The 24,901-nt window shown below is 29.2% G+C and overlaps 5 protein-coding genes across 10 annotated transcripts; 2 read left to right on the forward strand and 3 right to left on the reverse strand.

The window, feature by feature from the left end:
- The first annotated feature begins 52 nt into the window (after nucleotides 1-52).
- Nucleotides 53-1,574, forward strand: LOC118447911 (ribosomal RNA-processing protein 7 homolog A). The gene is made up of 4 exons (XM_035880453.2): nucleotides 53-412; nucleotides 537-869; nucleotides 966-1,265; nucleotides 1,338-1,574. Exons 1-4 carry the CDS (start codon nucleotides 370-372, stop codon nucleotides 1,421-1,423), a joined length of 762 nt encoding a protein of 253 aa, XP_035736346.1. The 5' UTR covers nucleotides 53-369; the 3' UTR covers nucleotides 1,424-1,574.
- On the reverse strand, nucleotides 1,467-3,188 carry LOC118447909 (integrator complex subunit 15). Its single transcript, XM_035880449.2, has 4 exons — nucleotides 2,954-3,188; nucleotides 2,246-2,867; nucleotides 1,872-2,170; nucleotides 1,467-1,782 (listed from the first exon to the last, which is right to left on the reverse strand). Exons 1-4 carry the CDS (start codon nucleotides 3,030-3,032, stop codon nucleotides 1,694-1,696), a joined length of 1,089 nt encoding a protein of 362 aa, XP_035736342.1. The 5' UTR covers nucleotides 3,033-3,188; the 3' UTR covers nucleotides 1,467-1,693.
- Nucleotides 3,189-4,848: 1,660 nt separating this feature from the next.
- LOC118447895 (uncharacterized) lies at nucleotides 4,849-7,501 on the reverse strand. Its single transcript, XM_035880420.2, has 2 exons — nucleotides 7,361-7,501; nucleotides 4,849-6,918 (listed from the first exon to the last, which is right to left on the reverse strand). The coding sequence occupies exon 2, from the start codon at nucleotides 6,854-6,856 to the stop codon at nucleotides 6,203-6,205; it is 654 nt and encodes a 217-aa protein (XP_035736313.1). The 5' UTR covers nucleotides 6,857-6,918; nucleotides 7,361-7,501; the 3' UTR covers nucleotides 4,849-6,202.
- Nucleotides 7,502-7,542: 41 nt separating this feature from the next.
- Nucleotides 7,543-14,401, forward strand: Nbr (exonuclease mut-7 homolog). 5 transcript variants are annotated; one of them, XM_085663500.1, is made up of 14 exons: nucleotides 7,543-7,680; nucleotides 8,413-8,621; nucleotides 8,688-8,828; nucleotides 9,068-9,252; nucleotides 9,333-9,571; nucleotides 10,015-10,196; nucleotides 10,320-10,508; nucleotides 10,614-10,811; nucleotides 10,895-11,044; nucleotides 11,807-12,085; nucleotides 12,174-12,322; nucleotides 12,404-12,751; nucleotides 12,823-13,013; nucleotides 13,127-14,400. In XM_085663500.1, the coding sequence occupies exons 2-14, from the start codon at nucleotides 8,471-8,473 to the stop codon at nucleotides 13,473-13,475; spliced, it is 2,751 nt and encodes a 916-aa protein (XP_085519626.1). In that variant the 5' UTR covers nucleotides 7,543-7,680; nucleotides 8,413-8,470; the 3' UTR covers nucleotides 13,476-14,400. The 5 variants fall into 5 exon arrangements, with proteins under 5 accessions (XP_085519626.1, XP_085519628.1, XP_085519627.1 ...); XM_085663501.1 differs by lacking the exon at nucleotides 7,543-7,680 and adding an exon at nucleotides 7,710-8,314; XM_085663502.1 differs by lacking the exons at nucleotides 7,543-7,680; nucleotides 10,614-10,811; nucleotides 10,895-11,044 and having other exon boundaries at nucleotides 7,708-8,621; nucleotides 13,127-14,401.
- Nucleotides 14,402-14,732: 331 nt separating this feature from the next.
- Spg7 (SPG7 matrix AAA peptidase subunit, paraplegin) lies at nucleotides 14,733-18,362 on the reverse strand. 2 transcript variants are annotated; one of them, XM_035880465.2, is made up of 9 exons: nucleotides 17,873-18,361; nucleotides 17,546-17,803; nucleotides 17,181-17,412; nucleotides 16,766-17,074; nucleotides 16,383-16,551; nucleotides 15,878-16,230; nucleotides 15,263-15,759; nucleotides 15,024-15,149; nucleotides 14,733-14,946 (listed from the first exon to the last, which is right to left on the reverse strand). In XM_035880465.2, exons 1-9 carry the CDS (start codon nucleotides 18,050-18,052, stop codon nucleotides 14,785-14,787), a joined length of 2,286 nt encoding a protein of 761 aa, XP_035736358.2. In that variant the 5' UTR covers nucleotides 18,053-18,361; the 3' UTR covers nucleotides 14,733-14,784. The 2 variants fall into 2 exon arrangements, 1 of the variants encoding a protein (XP_035736358.2); XR_014983510.1 differs by having other exon boundaries at nucleotides 14,807-14,946; nucleotides 15,255-15,759; nucleotides 17,873-18,362.
- Nucleotides 18,363-24,901: the final 6,539 nt, after the last annotated feature.

Here is a 24,901-nt window from a genome sequence, read left to right on the forward strand (position 1 = left end):
ATTTATTTTTGTATATATATATAGTTATATATTTAAAATTATTTAATATATGTATATACATATATGTCTGTTCATATGTTTATCTTTAAATTAGTTTTAGAATCATGTGCTACTTTTTTTATCATGAATTGAATTTAATATGATAAATTATCTAGTCAAGATCAATAAGGTTGAATTTTATAAAAATAATTTTAATACTATTTGATTTTTAACTATCTCTCAAAGTAAAAAAAATTTATAAAAATATTATTACTTCGCGCATACGTATAAATTTATCGAGTGACAAATAGTGTTTATATTGTAATGCAAGAAACGTGATTGAATAATAGGTTATATTTTAGAAATATTATAAGAAAGTATACCACATATATGATGACTGAAATTGACAAAAATAACCTCAAGGGTTTCAAATGTAAGTATAATTATTAAAACATAGATAAATATATATGATATATATGTGTATATAAACGTATTTAAATAAGATCTTAAATTTTAATTTAAATAAAAATTTATATATAAATTTATTGTTTTCTTAGCATTATGGATTCATTTCAATGAAAAGAACTTAGATAGACATCAATTGTTTTTCAAAAAGCATTGGATAAAAAAACAAGAACCCGATTATCCAAGAGGTAGAACTTTATTTGTTTTAAATGTACCACCTTATGCTACGATAGACTCATTAAAGAATGCATTTACAAGAATTTGCGGTGAAGTAACATCCGTTGTATTTACAACATTAGTTGGATTTAGAACAGCTTATATAGTATTTAATAATGAATCTAGTTTAGAAAAAGCATTGAAATTATCAAACGATTATGTGATATGTTTAAACACAGAAGAAGAAACATATTTAACAGGTTTAGCAAGTATGTTCAATTTTGTTCCTATATATTTATCCTATCATATTAAATTTATATTTATACATTTAGATATTTATTTCAATCAAACATTTGTTTTTATAGAATGGTGTAATGAATACAATGATTCTATACGATCAGAAGATGACATAAAAAAAGAAATAAATAAATATATGTCTACGTATGATCAGCAAATTGCAGATCGTATTGCAAAACAGAAAGCTGAAAAAGATATGGAAGAAGATGGATGGGTAACAATTACAAGCAGGAAGAAAAGAGGTCAATTTGCACCTAGTAGAAAGGAATCTACTATAAACAAGATACAAAATAAAGAAGAACAAAAGAATCAGAAGAAACAATTGCTTAATTTTTATACATTCCAAATTCGTGAATCGAAAAAACAACGTATGTATTTTTTTGATTTTTATTTTGTTTATCTTATGTAATAATTATATTTTTATTAAAATTTTATTCCAGATTTGGCAGAATTACGAAAGAAATTTGAATTAGACAAGAAAAGATTACAGGAACTTAAAAAGAAACGAACTTTTAAGCCATTTTGAATATATATATATATATATATATATACTGTTTATAATTAAGTTAGACATAAATAATAAATAATCTGGTATGAAAATTTGGCTTTTATGTTAATTTGTATCAATATATCAGTTAAAGATTATAATTACTTATAATCATTGACGAATAATAATGTTTATATAGAAATACAATGATTGTAATTTATTTAGGCACTAAATCAGCCATTATCCATCATTCTGATCAACTTAAACAATATACTTTCTTTAAAATTAATTGTAACTAAAGAATACTTATTAAGCAGTTTTGGAAGTATATGTTTGTAGAGTCCATTCAATTAAAAAATGTTGATATGACAGTGGTTGTAGCAGTGCTAGTAATTCTTCTATAACAATTAAAATATTTATGATTACATTCTACTTGTTTTTTCAATATTTTATATTGACTTAATTTGAATACTAGCAATATACTCACGTTTATTACCGTAAATACAATTTGCGGACATTGCTGCACTCACAGCTTGAGCTAATCTCTCCATTGCTAAATCACGTAGTGCAGAATTTATATTTGTACAAGTCTGTAAAGTAGTTGTTAATACTCGGACAGTAGCTGCTAAATGTTGTGCAGATATAGCATGTTTGTTAGTCCCACCGCTCTTCAACCTCAATACAGAGTCCATAAGTAACTGCTGAATTTTGGAATAACTCTTTTTCCGATCTTCCTGTTCACCATTGACTGTAATATCAAAGCGTAATGGACTTAAAATGCACCATCTGAAAAATAAAAAATTATTATTAATTTTATATAAATTTTTACTTTTTCCAAGCATTCAACATCCTAAAAATTACCTGAAAAGACCAGCTATAGGTGTTATTGGTGTCATAGGTATACCACCGCTTGGCAATGCAGGATTGTCCATCAAAGGTGTTAATAACAAACTTGGATTTTCATCTATCCATTCTCCTATTAATTTGAGCAATTCCGTAGGCGGATCTTTATCTTCATAAACTTCACCTATTGCCGTCAGTAAGTTTGCGGTGAAATGGGAGGCAAGGACAGGAAGCTGCTTTAGCTTGTCAATAGATTTTGGTGTAAGGACAAAATAGTCATTGAGTACATGCCTTGCCAGTCCTACGCTTTGAGATGAAGTGGAACCCAATTGCTGCATCCAAATTCCAGTTGCATTAAGGATTGCTTTATTTTGAGTAGCAATTGCTAGAGATACCAAATTGCCTAAAATTTTATATCTTGGACTTTCTGCTGGAAACAATGACAGAAAAACAGCATTTCGTACTGCGGGACTACCACCCGGACTTTGAAAAAAGTCACTTAAAACTTCGATGAGTTGCAACTCCTGCATAGCAACGGTCATATTACGTTTCTTACGTCTTTCTATTTCTCCAAAAATAAATTCTGTCATTAGATCCCCTTGAAGATCCATTTGTTTTCCGGGTCTGGTGCATAATATTTCTAAAATACGGACAGTTAATAGAAAAAATGTGTTTGAAATTGATTGTTTATTGGATCGACCGGTAACCTAAAAAGATTTGTCTTACCGATTCTGGCTAATGCCTCTTTAGCACAATAAGGAAAATCTAATTTTCTAAGAGTTTGCTTAATGTCATTCGCAGCCATTAATAGGAGAAAAATATTTTTTATTCGAACATATATATATACACATATATATTCATATATGCATTTATCAAATCGATCGATTTATGAAGATTTACTTTTCAACTATTTTTAACTATCCGACATACAAATAATATTATACAATAGACACAGATGACACTGTTGAGAAGAATGAATGTGTATACCAACTATGCATTGATAAATATCAAAATATGAATTCTTTAATTGAATTTTTTTTTTTATTTGCTTATAATAACATTTACTTTTACATTTTTTTTCTTTTTTTTCATTCGCAAATGAACTTACATTATTTTTGCATTAAACGTTCATAAATTCTGTTTAATGTTTTAGTAACAAAAATTGAACGATGATTTGTTAAGAAGAAACAAGATTTAGAAACGAAATCCGTGGTGATCGAAGCACCATCTGATGATAGTAAAATTTGACAATTTCGTCGCTTATAACGAATATATACAAGTAAAGTAATATCATTATAAATATGAAAAAAGAAATGTTATAAATTACTAAGAAGAAGAAAGGACATTGTATTTACATAGTTTTCATATCCATAGGGTTTTTTGAACAAATATTGGATCGATTTTTAAGCGCGTACAAACCAAATGGACAAAATTGTTAATTGTCTAAACTTCACATTAGAATAATGTTTAAATCAGCGAACTCTTATTATTATTTCACGCGTATCAAACACGTATTATTCTGAGCTTTTTATATAAACATTTTATTGTTTTTTTAAGTAAGAATTATTAAATAATTATGGAATACAGTCCTGCGATATGTTCGTGAAATAATTAAGAATTTCATAAATATTGGAACCCTACTTATAATATTGCTTATTAAAAATATTTGATAATTCGTAAATATATATTCTAATAGCAAAATTCATTTTTATCCAACAGAGTATTACTGCAATTCTAATAATTTCTAAAAAAAAAAACCATCGCCATACATCGTATTGTAATAAAAAAAATTTGAATGCGTAACATGTTCTTTTCTGGCGAATTCCTGACTTAATGAGAATAATTGATGATATCATGGTTCATAATCTTTTGCGTAATAAAAATTAATTTTTTAAATAAAATAACTTTTTTTTTAAATATTCATTTTCAAAAAGGTAATCGATTTCACTTATTTGACAATTAATAGAATATATTTTCAATAAAACAAAATAATTCATTTACAGGTATGCAAAAATGTTAAATGTATCAGTCCATATCCTGTATCAGTCTATATCCCTCTAACGTATAACATAACAATCGTGTTAATGTAAGTTAAAATATTAGTCTAGTAGGATAAACTCACATTTTGTAGTCTTTCACATTTATGTTCTTTAATGGTAACGTGCGCCTCGCACTAAATACAGCGTCGATACAATTTTGTTTGACGACAAATGCATACAGAATAATAAGTAATATATAATAACTAATATATAATGACTAATGAAAAAGACAAGATTTTATTGATTATTTTATCAAAAATAATAATTAATGAATATTTATATATTATATATTATTTTAATAAAAATTAAAACATGAGTTCGTTTCCACACTACCTATGAGGTAGAACTCTCGGCGCTTTTTTTTTTTTAAGTGGTTTCCCCTGTAGGACTAGTCCACTCTATATTACTACTATCATTAATACTGCTACTACTACTACTATTAAACTAATAATAATAACAATAATAATAATATTAATAATAATATTAATAATAATATTAATAATAATAATAATAATAATAATATTAATAATATTAATAATAATAAATAAATAATAAAAGTAAATAATATAAATAAAAACACACTTAAATATTATGTTCATTATGTACATACATTCTACGTTAAAACAGTAGAGTCAATGTTAACATATCACTATTTGAAAACCTATAATTGATAATCATAAGCTCATTGTGCTTCTAAAAGTACGCGTAGATTCTCGAATCAGAAGATTATGAGCTTTATGAGAATCAGCGATTTTGGGCAGAAAGCACTCGTAACGAAAAAAAAATATAAGCCTTTTTTTCAATTTTTTCTTTACCAAAAACAGTTATTCCTTTCGGCTTTATCGACAACCATTCTTTTTTGATACCTTAATACAATAACATTACTATTTTAAACTGACTTATAAAAGACTTTGCGTTTTTTAATTTTGGTACGTTATTTTGGAGATGCATGAATCCTTTTACGTTCTATTGGTCGTATCCATCACTGAAACTAGGCATTTGACTCCGATGAATATATCAACATGAATTAGTGTCGCCGAGAGAAGCCGCAAAGAACGATTTTTTTTTTTTTTTTTTATGAATTATTAGACCATTGCCTCAAACATCGAACCCGTAGTCAGTGGAAAATCGTCTAATTGCCAATGGGTTTTTTTTTTCAATTCTCCACCTGGTATTATTATTTTTCTTAAAGCAACGGTACCGATTTAACTATTAATTTTTATGTACATTGTTTTTTTTTATATATTGTTCGAAACATCGAAAACAATTATTCAATTGTTTCCGACGCTGCTCAATTCATTAAAACGGCATAATTTATCTATGGAATTTCAGGTTCGATTTTCAAGGGATCTTAATTTTTCAACAAATCTAAAAATTGTTCTTTAACATATGTCAAGTTCTTAGAGCATAAAATGGGTGCCTAAAGACAAGCTGCATTTTTGGTCCATAATCGCAGTCAACAGTTTGAATTATATTGAAATTTATTTATGAAAGATTTTTATTTTCCTTTCGCGAATCGCAAATTCAATTTTATTTATTCACATATTGTAAAGTAAAGATGCCCATATCTTTACTTGACAATTTTTCATTGACTTTTACCACGTAGCATCGAGTTTGATACAAGCCATGTAAGACAAATTAAACTCTTTTGCCATCAATGAATTTTCCCACATATTAATTATATAATTTGACCACATTATTATCTAAGTCCCATATCAAACTGGGCATGATGTGCATTCCTAATTCAATATCGTGAAAAATATTGATACGCGTTTCATCTCGCCAAGTTTTACTTTACCATTATAGTAATACTCGCTCTATCTTTACACTTCATACAGTGGTCAAAAACAGTACGGTGTCTATTAAGAATATCTTTTTATATATTATATCTTTTTATATAATACAAGGAATACCACTGCGATCAACTTCTTGTCCATTAAGACGAGCAATCGTTGTCTTCTACTTGAGAAGTTTCCAATATAATACCACGATATTTTGCCCATGTGTTATTTGACAAGCTTGGCAAATTTATCGCGGTACAAATTTTTTTTAATTGCGAATATCCGCCACTCGTAGATATCACTCCGGATACCATATCGGCGTTGATATTCGCATTTTTTTCTGATGTATCATCAGTTTTAACTTGTTTAATTAAACCGCATATACGGCATTTTAATTTTATGATACTAACAAAGCCGTTGCGGGCTTCTGAAATTGGATACATATCTGCGATCGTACAATAAAAAGGTACGTGTGCTCCAATTGAAAGGATACTGTTCATAAAATATGAAATGTCGACTATTCGACGGCCTGACAATTGAAATGAACTTCCGTTTCTATTTACATTCGATACGCGTTCCGTATGCAGAGGAGATAATGGAGAAGAATCATAAATATCTTCATTTACTTGTACAGATTCCGTACTTGAATTCTGTACATTTACAGTTTGTGTGTCCGACGTACTGGGTACATTTTCAATTTTCTTTTTACGAAGAAGACCCTCTTCTCTCATCCTCTTCCAATAATTCTTCAGATTCTTTGCATTGCCTCTGTTCCTCTTACCTCTTGTCAACATTCCTTTCCTTGACATTTTTTTTTTTTTAAATCACTTGCCAGACAAAACTAACAAACTTGCAGAGGGTGATGCTTCGACTAAATAAAGAATGAAATAAAAACAAATGCGAGTATTACAAACTGGTGGTGATATAATTGCAGCGTAGAAAGAAGACAAGGAGAAACGATACGGATGAAAACAGAAGAAGAGCTTTGTATTTGTTCATATATGTAATAGAACTATATTGCCAATTGAGTTGGGAAAATGCCGAAAATATTACGGTACAGACACACACTGTATACGCATGCGCAACAATACTCTCGATAAAAGACACCATGGATGCTAATTCACGTGCTAAAATACGTAGAAACTTTTTCTCTCTCATTTTCTCGCTGACCCTTCTTCACTTACGGAGACTGGTAATATACGAGTACTGGCAGTATAGTACTACTACATGTATGTCTTTTATCATCAAATCTCATTAGTATTATGCCGCGTTCCCACGAGGCGTGAACTTGTAAAATTTTATTAAATCCTTACCGTGTTTGAACGTAACTACGTCCGCGTGGTTTGTCCAATTTCCTATCGCAAAATATTTTCTCAGGCACGTTCAAAGCAAACATGCACGATACAATGTTCCACGAGAAAATGTTTATTTATCAATGATACAACAAAGATACAGCAAAAATGTAATGAAATACGTTTGATTCCTAAGAGCACTTGAAACACGTCCGCTCCGGTCGAGATCCACGAAGAAAAGAAGAAAACAAGGAAACCCAGACAAGAAGAAAACGCAGGAATCAAGAAAACGCAGAAAACAAGAAAACGCAGGAAACAATAAAAACGCAGGAAACAAGAAAGTGCTGGTCCTTTACTTCTTTTGTTTGGGCCTGGGCGTATTCGTGTTAAATTACTTTCGGTCGAAGCTATGCTCATGTGTTCGTCCTAGGGATTTTTTAATGCCAACAAATCACGAACGTTAATCAAAGCTGTCGTGCCCATTTTAGTATTTTATTCAAACTTAGTGGAAAGTGCGAACGATTCATAGAAAAATTTTTAATTCGCAATAATGAAAGCAACTGAAGAATATCGTTCAATTTTAATACACGCTTTAAAATATTACAAGAAAATATCAATAAAATATTGGGGATTGTAACGAAATTCGAACAATCACATAACCAGTTGTTTTATGATATATAACTTGTTATTTAATACACAATATAATATTAATATCAATTATAACGTTAGACGTTCCCATGTAACGCTCTGGTGTATATATTGTTCTCGTGTATATTTGTTATTTAATGATGGAATCTTTTGAATTTCCTAACTAAATGGCGCTTTGGTCATCGCTGATGTTAACTTGAGGTCTTGTTTCTCCTTAAATAGGGAATATAATACAACCAATCCCGATCCAGTAATTTGAGAATAAAATATCTAGATTATGATTTGTGTAATTTTTGAACACAATAAACAAGGAAATGATAAATTAAGGTCACGGACGAACTTTTTTCTTTCAATAAAGACAATATTGGGTATAGGTTAAAGTGAATTATTTGGGTTCTGTTAATACGAGTTTTTGTTCGTTTTAGAAACGTAAAATAAAAAATAGTAGCGCATGTCACGAGGCGATATTGCAGTATAAGAATCATGGCGCAGGCGATGGTAGGCATCGAAAACGGATCTAGCCATCACATGGCACTTTATCAAAAAGATATTGAAGAAGATCTATTGTTCTTTACAAATATAGATGAAGCTACAAAAATATGGTTAAATACTTTGCATGATATGTGGAAATTATGTAAGCATAATAAATTAAAATGTTCATTATATATTTAGTTTCTTTCTGTAAAGTGGACATTTTTAGGGAAGAAATGTGAAGGAGTTACCAAAACATTATTTGATTATTTTGATACTGCTCCAAATCCTTATCTAAGTACTTTGAGGATCCTAGTAAATACGATAGATTTTAAACATGCAAAAGTAGGATCATCTCTTGCCTTTACAGGTTTGTATGTTTAACATAATTATTATTTCTACAGCGACTGACGTTAATGAATTTCAATTTTGTTTAAATTTATATATATTTTTTATCTTATTGATAAAACTGAAATTTATATATATACATATATGTATATATGTATATATGTATATATATATATATATATATGTATGGATATATTTAAAACTATACTACTTCTGGTATCTTTATTTTAAAAGAAGGTTGATGCATCTATTAAATCGTAGTTATAGAAGAATTTTCAAATTGGTTAGTACCTCGAAAGGATAGCTATAAAGAATGTTTGGTTCCTGATCTCAAAATAGCAGCTTTTAAATTGCTCAATCGTCAAAAAAATATGCAACTAATTAAAATGGTCTCAGTTACATATGATTTTATTGAACATAAAGAATTGTTTTTGCAAATGATTCAGGTACGCAAATGATTTATAAATAAAATTTTTCAGGTTTTTACGAATGATTTATGAATAAAATGTATCATCCATCTTTTTAGAACATAATCAATGAAAAAAGGTATAAAGAAGCAGCACAATATGCAACTATGTTAAGATTGCAAATGTGTTATACCGATCCGGAAATATTATTACTGCCTCTTATCTTACAAAATAAATTAGCAGTCGTAGAAGATTTTTTATTTGAATATCCAAATATACAGAAAATATTGGTAACGTACTTGGATAATTTAGTGGCACTAGGAAAAAATATGGATAATAAATTAGAACAATATATCGAGTAAGTTTATATCATTTTTATGTATAGTAGTTAATAATAATGTACCAATCAATTTCATGACAAGTATTACGGACAAGTAAGCGATAGTTTTCGCATGCTCAGAAAGGCATGGCTCTCAATTTGTAATCTTAGTTAAAGAGTCATGCATATTGAAAAAGCAATATTTATGTGAATTGAAAATCACATGTAGCTCATAGTTAGCTTACAGCTAATTTTTATAGATTGTGCCACTAAATATATTTCTAGATCGATTGTTACATTTCAAAAACATATGAACATTTCTAGTATATATTTATATATTTTTTTTTTTTTTTTTTTTCTTCTATATGATAGAATTAACAGAAAGGGCATTTTACTGGCATGAAATTGACTGGTTGTCTATTATTGCTGCTATACATATTAATCTATACATGATTTGGTATTCAATGTATAAATAATTGTAGAACAAATAATATACCAGATGTAAAAATTGGAACAATACAAATACGACCAATGACAAAATTAATAGCGCGTTTTGCTAAGCTATATAATCTTCCACCAGAATTGTGTCCGAACTTAAATCGAAGACGGAATGAAGGTGCATTACAATTTCTTATTCATAAGCGATATGGTGACGGAAGTTTAAGTAAGTTAATATCTGTAGTATCTTTTATTTTTTAGTTTATTTGTAACTAACTAGTAACTTCTAAATAACTCTCCGGAGTTATGTATAACATATATTTTATGCGAATATATGTTTAATATGTAGATACTGAAAGTTGGAGAGAAATGATAAGAGAAGCTGTAGGACATGACATACAATTACAGTTAGAAACTGTCAAATCATTATCTATGGTAGGTGAGACAAAAGAAGGCTTATATTGGGCTAAAACATTTAATATTCCTAAAGAACAATGGCCATGGGCAATCTCTTTTCAAGCAGAACAATATTCTGATGGTAAAGTATTTGAAGTTTTAATGTTATTATGTAATTAATTAATTAATTAATTAATTAATTAATTGTTACATCTGTGCCTGTAACATATTACATTTTAATATTTAGAAATAAATGTGGGCGCTTCTACTAGCAAAGAGGAAAATTGGAATCACGAAGATAGTTCAATATGTTATCATACTTTAAAATTACCTAGAGATACCATTAAGCTTATAGATAGTCCGAGATTGTTTGAAGAATTTCTTGATAATGGTTTAAGAGGAATTCAAATTGTTGGTATTGATTCTGAGTGGAAACCAACTTTTGGTATATAAATGCATTTTTTGTTTCAAGATATACAGAAACATATAAATCTATTTAAAATTATTTTTAAAGAAATATTTTTTTAGGTACTAAAAAGACCCAATTGGCTCTAATACAAATAGCAACAGAGACAAATGTGTATATACTAGATGTTATTACTATAGGAAATCAGCATGAACATCTTTGGTCAGAATTCAACTTACTATTATTCGAAAATAAACATATCTTAAAACTTGGTAAGAATACTAATTCTTGTTTTGTTTATACTTGATATACAACATAATCAAAGTGTACATATACAATTAATAATGAATATGTTTATTGATGCTACTTGTATTATACTTTTAAAGTAATATATCTAGTCGGATAGCTTCGGTCCTCATCAATTTCAATTGCAATATTGACGACCGAGGTAGCGGGTCGCCTTTCTTTTTAAAGTTATCTTTCTATAAACTCTACATAGTAGCTACACTCGTTTCACTTATTTCAGTTTTATGTATTGGCTTGATTGCTTTGAGTACCCATATTTAATAGCATCAAAAAATTTGTACATTCCACATAAAAATTATATGTAAAATTTGAATGAAATTGGTTTGGCCATTCCATTAATTTTCAACATAAAAATATTTATACTCAAATGAGCGCCATTTTGAAAATGTTCAAACAATCAGTCTGAAATATTAGATAACATTTTCCACATTGGTGCACAAAATGTGTATAACATTTGTTTATGTTTAGATAAGTCAATTTTTTATTATAATCAAAATCAAAGGTTACACATAAATACTTGGAAAATATCGTGATTCGTGCAGAACATCAAACAGAATTGAAAAATTACATTTCCATCAAAAGTTATAATGAAACGACCCTTTTCCTAGTGATCATTATATATGTCTCTTACTTTCTGTGATCATGTTTACAACAGTTAATAAGAAAACAAATTAGTATTTGAAATTATATACAATATAATATATATACGAAATATGTTTTTGTTGTAGGTTTTGGAATAGCCAACGACATATTGATGATACGCGATTATATACCAGCTATTTCAAATATTAAAGTTAATGGACAGGGTTGTATAGACGTATTATTTTTATGGAGGAAGCTAGTAGAAGGATACAATTTCCAATTTCCTTATAAAGGTGATCAAAATTTTACAAGTGAAAGTTTGAGCAAGTTGGTTGAATTATGCCTTGGATCAAGATTGAATAAATCAGATCAGTTTTCCAATTGGGAACAACGACCACTAAGGGAAAGTCAAATAATATATGCTGGTTAGTAATACGCCTTCTTCAATTAATTTTCTTATATTACTTTTTTGAATCACACTTGTTATAATATTAACAATGTGTATAATGACAGCATTGGATGCTTATTGTCTTTTGGAGATATATACAACTTTAGCTCAAGAATGTGAACATACAGATATACCATTTCAAGATATTTGTGCAGAGATACAACACATTCCACATAGACATTTCAAAAAAACTCCAAAAAAATATCTAGATAGAGTAGGTATATAAAACTAGCAAAATATAGAATTATTAACAATATAAGAGAATTGTTTAGTCATACGTTTAAATTGTTAATAGTCAAATGCAAAAATGCAATCAACATTAACTAGCGAGAAAAATAATTTCCAAAATGGTAGTAATTCAAAACAATTTAAGAAAGTTCTACAAACATATCACAATTCTTCAAACCGTAAAAATTTCACTAAGCAAGAAAATAAACAAAAGCAATATCAATTATATCCACAAAATCCTTCTGGCCCTATACCAGCGCACAGTTGGCGTGCTGTATGTGATTCAATGTTGGGAGGTTTAGCAAGCAAATTACGTATGTGTGGATGTGATTGCTTATATGTATTATTTGATAAAGGAGGAGAACAATCTGCTAAATTAGCAGTGCATGAAAATAGAATTCTACTTACACAAAGAGTAAGATCTTATGTTGATAATATTTTATATAAATTATTTATAATATTTATAGTTTAATTAATAATTTGCAGTTTACACAGTATCTGCCATTAGAAAATTGTTATAAAGTTATTTCAAGTACACCTAACGAACAATTGCGTGAAGTTTTAAGTCATTTTTCTGTGATTGTTACACAAAAGGATATATTAAGTCGATGTCAATTTTGCAATTTTGATGAATTTGTTGAAGTTCCAAAAACTTTAATGGATGAACTTGTTAGAAGGTTTGTATATATAAGTTAATAAAAATAACTATACATTTATTTTCATAATATTAAAAATTAACATATTAAAAATTATTGAATTATCAATAAAAAAAATTATTTTTAATTTTTAGTTTTATAAATATAACAAAGCATGAATTTCACAATAATGAACTTGATCAGCTTTTGCCTGCAAGTCAATACGCCGAAGATCTTGAAGAGGTCAATAAAATTTATTTTAAGGATCATTTTACTAAACAAAACCAAAACCGTACATGGCATCTTAGTACGGGTACTTTAGATGTTAAAACGTGTACAACTAAATATCATATGCGAGTACAAATTAATAAAGTTCCATTGAACATATTGAGAAAAATATTGTTATTTTACGTCTGTGAACACTGTGGATATATATATTGGGATGGAATACATTTGGAGCAAATTCTTAACGGCGCTATTCAAGACTTGATTATTAAGGAATAAATAGCATATATGTTTAAATGTGATAGACTCTCGAAGAATGCTTGAGGACTAATATGAAGCACAAATCAAAATTGTCCTTATCGGTTAACAACTTCGAGCCAACGATAAGTAATTGTTCCTAGTATTTACAGCGCCGATTGTATAGACGCTTAACTGTCACTGGTACCCTGATTCAAGTATATTGTTTATATGTGAAAAAAAAAAAGAGAACAATACTGTCACATAGAAATATACCGTTACCGTTCTTCCTCGCGTTTATAAATCGTTTTAATATGAATGAATGTTTTACTTCCATTTTTTTTTATTATGTATAATTGCACCTTTGTCTTTAAAGACCCCAGTTTTATCATTACTGATTAATCAGTTACTGCAATAGTGTAAGAATTGAAAATATGAAATGTTGAATAGATTATAATAATATAACTGATATGCAAATGTATGTTGTACTTCTGTGTTATTGAAGAATTTGTAATATATTTGAAGGATATTATTTAAAAAATTCTAATGACTACTGTTTAATAGTAATCGTTACTTATTCTATTATTCTCCACAATTTACATGTTATAAATTGGTGCAATAAGTATCTTTACAATAGGTCATACTGGGGTCTTGAATACGACATAGGATAAAGAAATGCTTTATTAAGAGAAATATTGTAGTTACATATATAATGTAATTACTCATAAACACTTTTTTTAATCTTATGTAACAAAATAACTAAATAGGGCATATAAAAAATTCTATATGCGCATTCTTGTGTCTTTGTATGTTCAACAGTACTTTCTTCTAATTTGTTATTAGATAATGTAAATTTATTGAAGTACAAGGTAATGTGATTTTGATTTATAACACAAAATATATTTTAGTTACTGAAATAATATATAGTGTATTGTACATGTATTGTACAAATTCAACGTGTATTTATATTTTTCATCGATTAAAAAAAAATTAAAGTGCGATAAAAAATTTGGAATGTATTTTATATTGTTCACATAAAGTTATTGTACCCTAATAATTTTTTAAGTTTTTGAATCTGTTAAAATTGTAAATTTAAATTTATGTTATGTGAAACATGTTTACAATACTGATAATAATTACAACAATGTAATCATCATTTATAGAAATATAATTATTCTTTTTACTTTGTAATGAAGACAAGAAATACTGACAAAAATGTTGACTATTTCCTTACATTATTTTAATGAAAAACCGTATTAATTATTTATTAATTTTATTATAGTTTACTAAACGTATATTTTATTGTTTTTAACACAATACATGAGTATTTATAACAATGTTACAATTTATATTATGTTGATGTTGGATTTACAGTATTTGATTCGTCAATTTGATTAGATATAACAAATTCAGCTAATTCAACAAGATTTTTTTTCTCATACGGTGGTGGACCAATTAACTTTTCTACATCATCATAATTTAATGTTTCCTTTTCTATCAAAGCTTCAGCTATCTGAATAATCATATAATAGATTATTTTATTATATATCATAAATTGCATTAATAAGAAGAAACTTATGAAAGCTTTACCTTCTCCAATTTGTCTCTATTATCAACTATTATTTGTTGTGCTTTTTCATATGCTTCTGCTATTAATCGTCGCGCTTCAGCATCCATTAGATTTCCTAATTGTTTACTATATGGTTTCTTAGTTCTCTGTAAGAGATAAATAAACGATAAGAATATTATAGAAATATATAATAATCTAAAATTAATTATTTTGAAAGATATGTTTGGAGCTGAATATATATATATATATACGTATATACTTGACTAGTTGATTCTTCATCAAAGGACAATAAACCCAAAGTAGGACACATTCCATACTGCTGTATTTGAAGATATGCAAGTTTTGTTACTTTTTCTAGATCATTTTGAGCTCCAGTTGTTATTTGATTAAAAATTAGATTTTCTGCTGCACGACCACCTAACATCATACACATTTTTTCATGAAGTTCTTCTTTACTTTGAAGTTTGTGATCACTTTCGGTGTATTGAGCAAAACCTAAACTTAAATTAGTTCTAGGTACAATAGTCACTTTAAGAAGAGCATCGGTATATTTTAATAACCATCCTACTAATGCATGTCCAGCTTCATGATAAGCAATAACACGTTTCATGGATGGTGTTACTGTACTAGTTATTTTTTTTGTACCGCCTATTGTCCTATCTATTGCGTACATAAGGTCAGAACCTTCAACGATCTTTTTTTTGTGTCTCGCAGCATGTAATGCAGCTTCATTAGATACATTTGCAATGTCAGCACCTGTCAGTTTATTATGTGCATAGACATTATTATAAAATTTAATAGATAAATGATTATTAAAAAATGTATCTCTATATATTAAATATGTAAGAATGAATTATAAAAACATATACCATACCAGTAAACCCAGGTGTTAGATAGGATAAATAATGAGAATATTTAGAAGCATCTTCTTGCAAAGCAATCTTTTTTAAATGATATTCGAAGATTTGTTTTCTTTCTTCCAATGTAGGTAAATCTATTAAAATGTGCCTATCAAATCTACCAGGTCTAAGCAGTGCTTTATCTAATACTTCTGCTCTATTGGTGGAGGCTAAAACAATGATATTCTCTTTCGATATCATTCCATCCATTTCTACTAAAAGCTGATTTAGAGTACGTTCAGATTCATCATTAGCAGAATGAACTGAAGATTCTGAACGTTTTCTACCAATTGCATCGATTTCATCAATATATATGATACTAGGTGCTCTGTAAAAATATTCGAGAATATTATTATAATGAAAATATGAATAAATTATATTATGAAACTTATATAAAATGTTAGCAAATGATAGTGTTCTGTTTTGTGTAGTATTCACAAATATGATCTTATATATGACATTTATTATAATTAGTTATACCTTTTCTTTCCTTCTTTAAATAAATCTCTGACACGCGCAGCACCTAATCCACCAAGTACTTCGATAAATTCAGATCCATTCATAGATAAAAATGGTACATTTGCCTCTGTTGCAACTGCTTTTGCTAATAGTGTTTTACCACAGCCTGGTGGTCCTAACAATAAAGCACCTGAAAATAATTTGGATCAGTGAAAGTTTTGATTTACAAATGTATTCATTTCTTCTTATTACGTTACATGTACATATATATATATATATATATATATATATATATATATATTATAAGCTTATAATATATATATAAGCTTATATTATAATATATATTTGCTTATAATATATATATATTATATATATATATTATAAGCAAAATTTTAAATATTTACCTTTAGGTACTTTAGCTCCAAGAGTTTGATATCGTTCAGGTTGTTTTAAATAGTCCACAAATTCCATAACTTCTATTTTAGCTTCTTTTAAACCTGCAACGTCCTCAAAGCGTACACCTTTGCCATGTTTCATTGATGGTTCGACCAATGTAAAATTTGCACTTTTCAATTTACTCATAAATGGTTTAAAATTAGTAATAACAGACGTTTTACTGAATAACGCATATAGAAAGAGAATAAGACTCATGAATCTCAATATTTGCATTATGCGTTCTGAATTTCGATTATAAATCACTGATATTTCATTTTCTTAAAAACATATGTAAAATTAATATTCGCTAAGTAAATTATATTAAGTATGTACGCATAATTGAAATCATTATTGATAAATTAGGTATGAATTTATATATCTTACCTTTTTTTATACCCAGCTTTCTCTCCTCTTTCCTTAATTTTTCTTCTATTTGGTCAATATTTGGAATATGCATATTATATGTACGGAAGAGTAATTTTTGTCCTTTAATAATTGCTTCTGGATAAAGGTTTATTTTTACCATATTAGTTGATGGGTACACTATAAGCTCCTCCACTTCCCCTTTTGCTAACATTTCTTGTACAAATTCTTGCCAAGAAACATTTGCTGTGGACTATTTATATTTTTATAAAGTATTTATTATGATTAGTGTTATCTATTTTTTAAGCGATATAAAAACAAGAAATATATATTTTAAATAAACTATGTTTAGTAAAGTATTTATTAGTAAAGTATTTAATACTAACTTCTTTGGGAATCAATAGAAAATGTTTTCCAATAAAATATAGAAATCCTAGTACTGTACCAATTTTCAAAATACTCAGTATTATGTATTTTACAGGATCTGAGTCATTATTTTTTGACGATTTGTTATTATCCTCTTCTTTATTATGTGAAGAACTTGTACTAAAATTTCTGTAGCTTAATAATTTACATTGATTATTAGAATAATTTAGCAGTGTCGATTGTATTATGCCACATTTTTTATGCGCTTTATTTACTATCTAAAATCAAAGTTACTTTCATTATTTATATTATTTTATTGTTTAATAGAAAATTATAACGATACTTACATGATGTCTTTCTAAAACTGGTAATCTTCTCAATTTAATATTCCCATTAGCATTTATATATCTGAGGTTAAAAATTGTATTAATTCCATGTTTAAAGACAATATCATGTCTCGATGACAAATTTATTATTTTGTATGGTATAAAATAATGTCGATTCGAACATTTTCTTAAATTTTGCATCTTTTCTTTATTTTATATTTAACTGTCATGTGCATCGGTTGATGAAAGCAATAGTGCACAATGTGTAAGAATACTCGGTAACTCGGTAACTTTGTAGACGTGACATCACATATGACTGTACGGAATATATACGTAATTATAATACGTTTTTATATATCGTAATCTTTGTCTATTAAAGAATACAGATTTTACGTCTAATAATTACACATAAAATGAAAGAATTGATATTTATTAATTGGTTTTACGAGACTTATTTAAAAATTATACATAACGATTGATGAGATAACATGTAAACAAGTGTTCTTAATACATGTATCTATACGCATAAGTAACAATTAAAGTAATGATCACTCTATCGAAAACGGTCGACTTCCATTTATATTCAAATATTAGAATAATATTTATAATGGCTCAAAATGTATCTATACGAAAAAAATGTTTGATAATTCTCGTAGAAATTTTGAGAAAACTATCGATTATAAAATTGTTTTATTTAAAAATTTAAAAATATTTTTTTAATTAACTTAAAAGTTAAAATAATCTCTTTTGAAAAAATTTTGATTCTCGACATTTATTTCTATATTAAATCGTTCTTATGTCATTGTCGTCATATTATTTCATATTTTTTTCTACGCCGATAATTATTTTACATCGGATAATATAGTTTTGTTATCAAACAAGTAGTTCGGTAAGTTTATTCGCATAAAAATGTTTAATAATTTATTTAATATTTATAGTTCTTTTATGGAATTATCATTAGATTTAACATAAATTTCGATTGCATGTCTGCATTTTGAAGCATTTTAAACATTGAATAAAAAACAATTAAATCTCGATAAAATAAATTAAATTCGAATAAATTATTTTTGTAAGTTTTTTCCGACGATACTATCAATTTGTTGTTTTACCATTCCTAGAGCGCGCTGTGTTCATTATTTTATCCGTCGATAACAAAGATGTCTAACAAAATTAAAATGCTACAATAAATAGCTCCTTGCTAAATATAAACAAATAATTAAGACTGTACTGATTAAAATTGGACAAATTAATAACAACAATAACAACAACAACAACAACAATAACAAAAACAACAACAATAATAATAATAATTATAATAATAATTAGAAGAAGAAGAAGAAGAAGAAGATCAATAACAACTACAATAACAATAATAAAACAATAATTAAAATATAATAACAAACATAATAATAACAATAATCAATAATATGAACGCTCACTTTCAGCAATTATAATATTGCTAGTGATATAGATTGTTATATGTGCATTATATTCAAAAAAATACAAAAAAATAAAAAAGGAAAAGAAATGAGAGAGAGAGAGAAAGAGATAAAAGTGGACTGCGATAAGAGGAAAAGAGAGAAGAGAAACAGAAAGGTGGAAGGGAGATGTACAACGTACGTGGAGTAAGCTAACGGGAATATTTTTACCCGAGCCTGTTAACTACACTCTGTTATTTTATCTCATGTACGTAGCTTTCCCACTACTACAAGTGCGTCCCGCTGGAATATAAGTTTTAAGGCGTGTTTTGATAGCGTCGGGGCGTGTCAGTCGGGGCTTCCTACCTAATGGATCGCTGCTTTGCTCATTCGTTCATACTTTTTCAAGTACACGACTCATGATACCATGAAACTTCCTTCAACATTACGTTCCTATCAAAAAAAGAACAAAAAAAAAGAAAATTCTTCCTAGAAATTTTTTCTTCGTTTGTTAACAATCCAAATACAACTATATTCCAAATGAACAATGTTATTTGCGATTAACCATGGACGTATATATATATATATATATATATATATATATATATATATATATATATATATATATATATCTAACTTACTTATGTACGTATGTATTTACAATATGATAATTTGAGGATAATATTTTGTGTTTATTGTTAAATTCGCATGAAGAAATACGAATGGCACTAATCAGGCAATATCGATTTTAATAAAGAAAAACAATGATCGAACAATGTTGTTACTATTGCTTGTCCTAGGTATGAAACTTCGAAGCGAATTGAAATTAGAATTTGTCACGCTAGTAGTCAAGCTAGTAGTGTAGTTATAATTGTCGAGTAATGGTGTCTTCTACTCATCGAAAGCACGTCGAAGCTCATAACATCGTAGTCCAATATATCTCATAATGCTTTAGTTCTACATATATACATATACATATACGTATACACAAACTTACCCACCTACCCATCCACCCACCCACCCACTCACACACACACACACACATATAAATACATACACACATATACATGTAAATACATACGTATGGTATGAGAATATGAGGCGACAAAATCAATTATTTTGTTAAACAACAAGCGATGTTGTGTTAGGTTTGGCAAAATAAGCAAAACAACGCAACACAGGACGGTGGCTGCGTATCGTTACGTATACGCCATTTCATTCATATATTGCCCTACTCCGACCGTTTTCGTCGTCTCTTCGTCTCGACGTTTCCATTCATCTCTTCGCTACGTCATTCCAACATAGGAATTTATGTATGTACGTAGAGATTTGTTCTTTCTCGCGTTGGTACATATCTGTCTCTCTACTTGCATAATAGTTAAAAATTTTTAATACATTCGATTAAAGCAATAAGCTCAGATCTCTTCCATGGTTCGAAAGCAATGTGAATAGATATACCTACATATTTTAATTTAATACGTCGATTGTTAAATATGCTCGTTGAACTTTGATTTATCATGTAGTGACCGTAAGGCTTTTCTGAAAAAAAAAAAAAAAGAAAACAAATATAGTAAACATTAGGTGAATTAATATTCAGTCAATTATAAATGATAACAATTTTTAGAATTAAGTGAATATATATATATATATATATATATATATATATATATACGTATATGTATATATTTATTTAATAATATTAAAAAAAAAAAATAATAAAAAGTAAAAAAATTTGTATGTATATAACAAATGTTCGAGTTATTTTATATTATTATTTTTGAAATAGCTCTGAAAAGTATTGGATCGACATATCGATGTATATAAAGTTAACTAGGTAAACAATGTATTAACACTATGTGACAATAGGATTGTATACTGTAAATATTACGTATATGTCATAATAACGTATTGTAATTGAAAGATGATATGCATAAATCTGTATATTTATTTTTTGATTTCATTACTCTACCACTGTTTACGATTTATGATAAATAAGAAACATAAAGAAACTTTTTCTCACAGCAAATGTTTATCTTATAATATAAAACTTAATTGACAATATCTATAATAGATATTGTTATATCTTTATTCTTAATGTTTTTATAATCTTTTATTATTATATTTGTTATCAGACAATTTGTTATCAGATAATTTGTTATCAGACAAAACAAAATCAAATTTGGGATATAATGGATATCGCGGATTTTTCTAGAACGCGTAGATTCTTTCTCGAGTTATATGCTGTTCATTGTTGTATGCTGTTCATTGAAGGACGTTATCCTTTTGATAAATGGATCTATAGATATATTTAGGAATTATTCTTACTTTGCTCTCATATTCACGTTCCACGGAAAGAATGAACAGCCTTAAAAGCGAAGGTGTCTTCAATGTATGTATGTACCACTTAGATTCACTGTCATAATAGCCCTACTCTCGTGGGATCTGTCATTCGCTGACTACAATGCAACGATAACAGTCCCACCCTCTCTCTTTCTCTCTCTCTCTCTTTCTCTCTTTCTTTTTCTCAATGTCTCCTTTTTCTTTTTTTTGGTTATGAAAAATCCGGAAAAGTAATAATTGCGATGAAAGACTGGGATGTTTTCTTTTGCAGGCGACGAAATGCACGGATCCTCGAAGATCTCGCATAGGGAGAAAAGTGGCACGTTGAGGATGAGAGAAAGTGACGTATCTTCCTCTCTCTTTCTCTCTTTTCCCAGCGCGCGCGCGCACATACATATAGAGAAAGAAAGAGAGAGAGGGAGAGGGAGAGAGAGAGAAAGAGAAAGGAAACGAGAGGAAGAGAACCAAGAGGGAATTCGTGTTGGAATAACATTGGGTGACTGTGGTATTGTCAACCCCCATCTCTCTATTTCTTTCTCTCTTTCTCTCTCTCTCTCTCTTTCTCTCTCTCTTTGCTACCTTTTCACCGTTCACATCTCTCCTCTTTACTCTTCTCTCTCTCTCTCTCTCTCTCTCTTCGATCTGACCTATCCTAGCCAACGGCTTAGTTAGATTCTAGACCACTACGATAGAATAGACGGACGGTAGTGGCAGGAGAGATGAAACAACACGCCATTCCCACCGGCACTTTTCGTATCTCTCTCTTCTCTTCTATCCATTTCTATCTGTCTTTTTCTCTCTTTCTTTCTCCCTTCACTTCTCTTTCTTCCTCTCGTTCGTTCGTTCGTTCATTCGTCCGTCCGTCCATCCGTTCGCTCTTTTCCGCTTATACTCTCTTTGCTTCCCTAAATGTAGCCAATAAAAACAACACTATAGTCACAAGAGCGAAAGAGAAGTGGGGTGATGCTGAGGCGGTGAATTATAAAAATAACAGTGCGAGACGATCGAACAATTGGCCGATTCTCGCTCGGTGACGTTTCTACAGATGGGGATGCTGCCATTGTTGCTGCACTCCGACGAATGCTTAAGCTCTCTCTCTCTCTCTCTCTCTCTCTCTCTCTCTCTCTCTTTCTCTTTCTTTCTTTTTGTCTCCTGTCTCTTCGATACCCTCCCACCTTTTTCTCACCCCTCCTTCATCTCTTTCCCTTTTCACGAGGGACTTTTCAGAATTTGCATACTCGCTCCCTAGTTATATTGATATTGATACTTTCTGTCGATTTTGTCAATCTTCCTTTAACCTTTTAATTAGAAAGTAAACAAATTACAATATAGTTTTAGTATAAAGTAATTCAATATAAAAGATATTCCTTTATAAAAGTTCATTGTCTTTGTTCATTTTCTTACATATAAGAACGTACTATTGGAAATGTTTATTGAACAGATTTTAATTCATTAATTGATATTTATTAATTTTAAAGATATCAGCACTTATGGGACGCGATATTGATTTTGATATTAATATCTTAACATTCACATTTGTCGATATAATTCCTATCGCGATTCTGACGCGATTCTTCAACGATTTATCTTCCTCTGTCACCTCTCTCTCTCTCTCTCTCTCTCTCTCTCTCTCTCTTTCTCTTTCTTTTTCTTTCTTTTTCTTCTCTCTTTCTCTCTTTCCCTTCTCCGTACCGCACACGGGCCAGTAGCCGTACGCCTACGCCGCACAGCCAAGTCAAAGAGAGATAAAATCTATAAATATGTGGGAGGCGCACGCGACCCATTCCAGTGTTTGTTCAACCAGGAATAACCTCCGTTTCTTCATCGTACGGCGAAGCCCAAGAAGAGGCTGGTTTTGTGGCTTGACGCAAGACTAATCCGGGACGAAGGCTCGTTGCCACCTCCGGAGAAAGTAGATCTATGTATCCCTGGCCATCTATTCTAACAAATTTCTTTTTTTCTTCTTCATCTTCCCCTCCTTTTTTATTCATTTACCTTTTTTCTCTTTTTCTTTTTTTTTCTTCTTTTTTTTCTTCATTTTCTTCTTTACATCACTTTCAAAACTTGATAAATTTATCGACGTTCATAGTCATTTTCATGTTTCATGCTTTAATCAAATCGCGACGATCAAACGGAAAAAAAGGAATATTAGCCATCTACATACTCACTCACTTATTTACTTTTGTGGACTCATCCTTCGAGTATTTACCGATCCCACAAAGTGTTCTGGAATTCGGACAATTTGTCGGCACGTCGTATCCATCGTCCTAGTCGTTTTTCTCGGTTCTAGAGTAGACGCGATACACCGCCCTTACGGCTACGATGAACGTCGTTATTTCGACGTTCATCAGGCACGCAAGTTAGTTAGCGGTAAACACGGCTCATCAATCTTCCGAGAACATCACCGGCTTGATGTGGCACTGCTCTCTCGTACGAGAAGCCGCCGATCTAAAATACTTCCAACACGTGTATCCATTAAGCCGATGTCGGTTTAAGCCTCATTCAGGAGGAACGTAATCGTTGTGTTGTCTCTTGTCGTTGTGGCATGAACTTTACGCATTGATCGATTTCAAAAAAAATTCCATTCTTGAAATTCAAAAGTATAAGACAGTGATTTAATTATAAATATATATTGTAGATACTGTTTCAATATCTTATTTATATCATTCTCACACGATCTATATAGAATTATAGTTATACAAAATAGCTACAAATACATACAGACACATTATTCGAATTCATTTTAAAACTTTAATTGTACGATTTAAAAATGTATAAAATACAAATAGATAGACGATAATCTACGTGAACGGAGAGTTAATATTTTTTCTGTTAACTTAAGTTGCTGCACCAACCATTTAATGTACTTCTTTTAACTTTAAATTTGAAAACAATTTTATAATAAATTTTATATTAAAATATAAAGATTATTTCAATGAATAAGCATGATTGTCACGATTTAATGAAATGAAAAATAAAAGAATTTAAATTAGAGGGGTAATTAATTATATTATTTCTTTTCCTATTAATATACAATATTAATTGAATGATATTATCTTTTGAATGATATTCAGATAATAATCGAATGATCGATTGAGGAATCCTTTTGTACTTTAACTTCATCATTTCTATTATACATGTAGGTAGGAAAATAGGAGTGTTTGCGCGCGCACAAACGCACGTAGGCATCGTAGCGAGACGAGGGCCGATACCGGCCAACGAGCTCCGCCATTCTCCACACCTGGCAACAGCCAATGGTAGGATAAAGGAGCTGGAACGAGAGAGCTTTTGC

This window comes from Vespa mandarinia, chromosome 22 (assembly GCF_050613455.1).
Source record: "Vespa mandarinia isolate Hongniang chromosome 22, ASM5061345v1, whole genome shotgun sequence".
Classification (NCBI taxonomy): domain Eukaryota; kingdom Metazoa; phylum Arthropoda; class Insecta; order Hymenoptera; family Vespidae; genus Vespa; species Vespa mandarinia.

Coding starts and splice junctions, on each gene's coding strand:
- Spg7 (XM_035880465.2), bottom strand. CDS start 18,052: ATGCAAAATTTAAGAAAATGTTCGAATCGACATTATTTTATACCATAC. Junction 17,075..17,180: donor AAAGCTGGGTATAAAAAAAG/GTAAGATATATA, acceptor TATGTTTTTAAG/AAAATGAAATATCAGTGATT. Junction 15,150..15,262: donor ATGAAGAATCAACTAGTCAA/GTATATACGTAT, acceptor TATCTCTTACAG/AGAACTAAGAAACCATATAG.
- Nbr (XM_085663500.1), top strand. CDS start 8,471: ATGGCGCAGGCGATGGTAGGCATCGAAAACGGATCTAGCCATCACATG. Junction 12,086..12,173: donor AAGTCAAATAATATATGCTG/GTTAGTAATACG, acceptor GTATAATGACAG/CATTGGATGCTTATTGTCTT. Junction 13,014..13,126: donor ATGGATGAACTTGTTAGAAG/GTTTGTATATAT, acceptor TTTAATTTTTAG/TTTTATAAATATAACAAAGC.
- LOC118447911 (XM_035880453.2), top strand. CDS start 370: ATGATGACTGAAATTGACAAAAATAACCTCAAGGGTTTCAAAT. Junction 870..965: donor ATATTTAACAGGTTTAGCAA/GTATGTTCAATT, acceptor TTGTTTTTATAG/AATGGTGTAATGAATACAAT. Junction 1,266..1,337: donor TCGTGAATCGAAAAAACAAC/GTATGTATTTTT, acceptor ATTTTATTCCAG/ATTTGGCAGAATTACGAAAG.
- LOC118447895 (XM_035880420.2), bottom strand. CDS start 6,856: ATGTCAAGGAAAGGAATGTTGACAAGAGGTAAGAGGAACAGAGGCAAT.
- LOC118447909 (XM_035880449.2), bottom strand. CDS start 3,032: ATGGCTGCGAATGACATTAAGCAAACTCTTAGAAAATTAGATTTTCCT. Junction 2,171..2,245: donor CCTATAGCTGGTCTTTTCAG/GTAATTTTTAGG, acceptor TTTATTTTTCAG/ATGGTGCATTTTAAGTCCAT. Junction 1,783..1,871: donor TTGTATTTACGGTAATAAAC/GTGAGTATATTG, acceptor TAATTGTTATAG/AAGAATTACTAGCACTGCTA.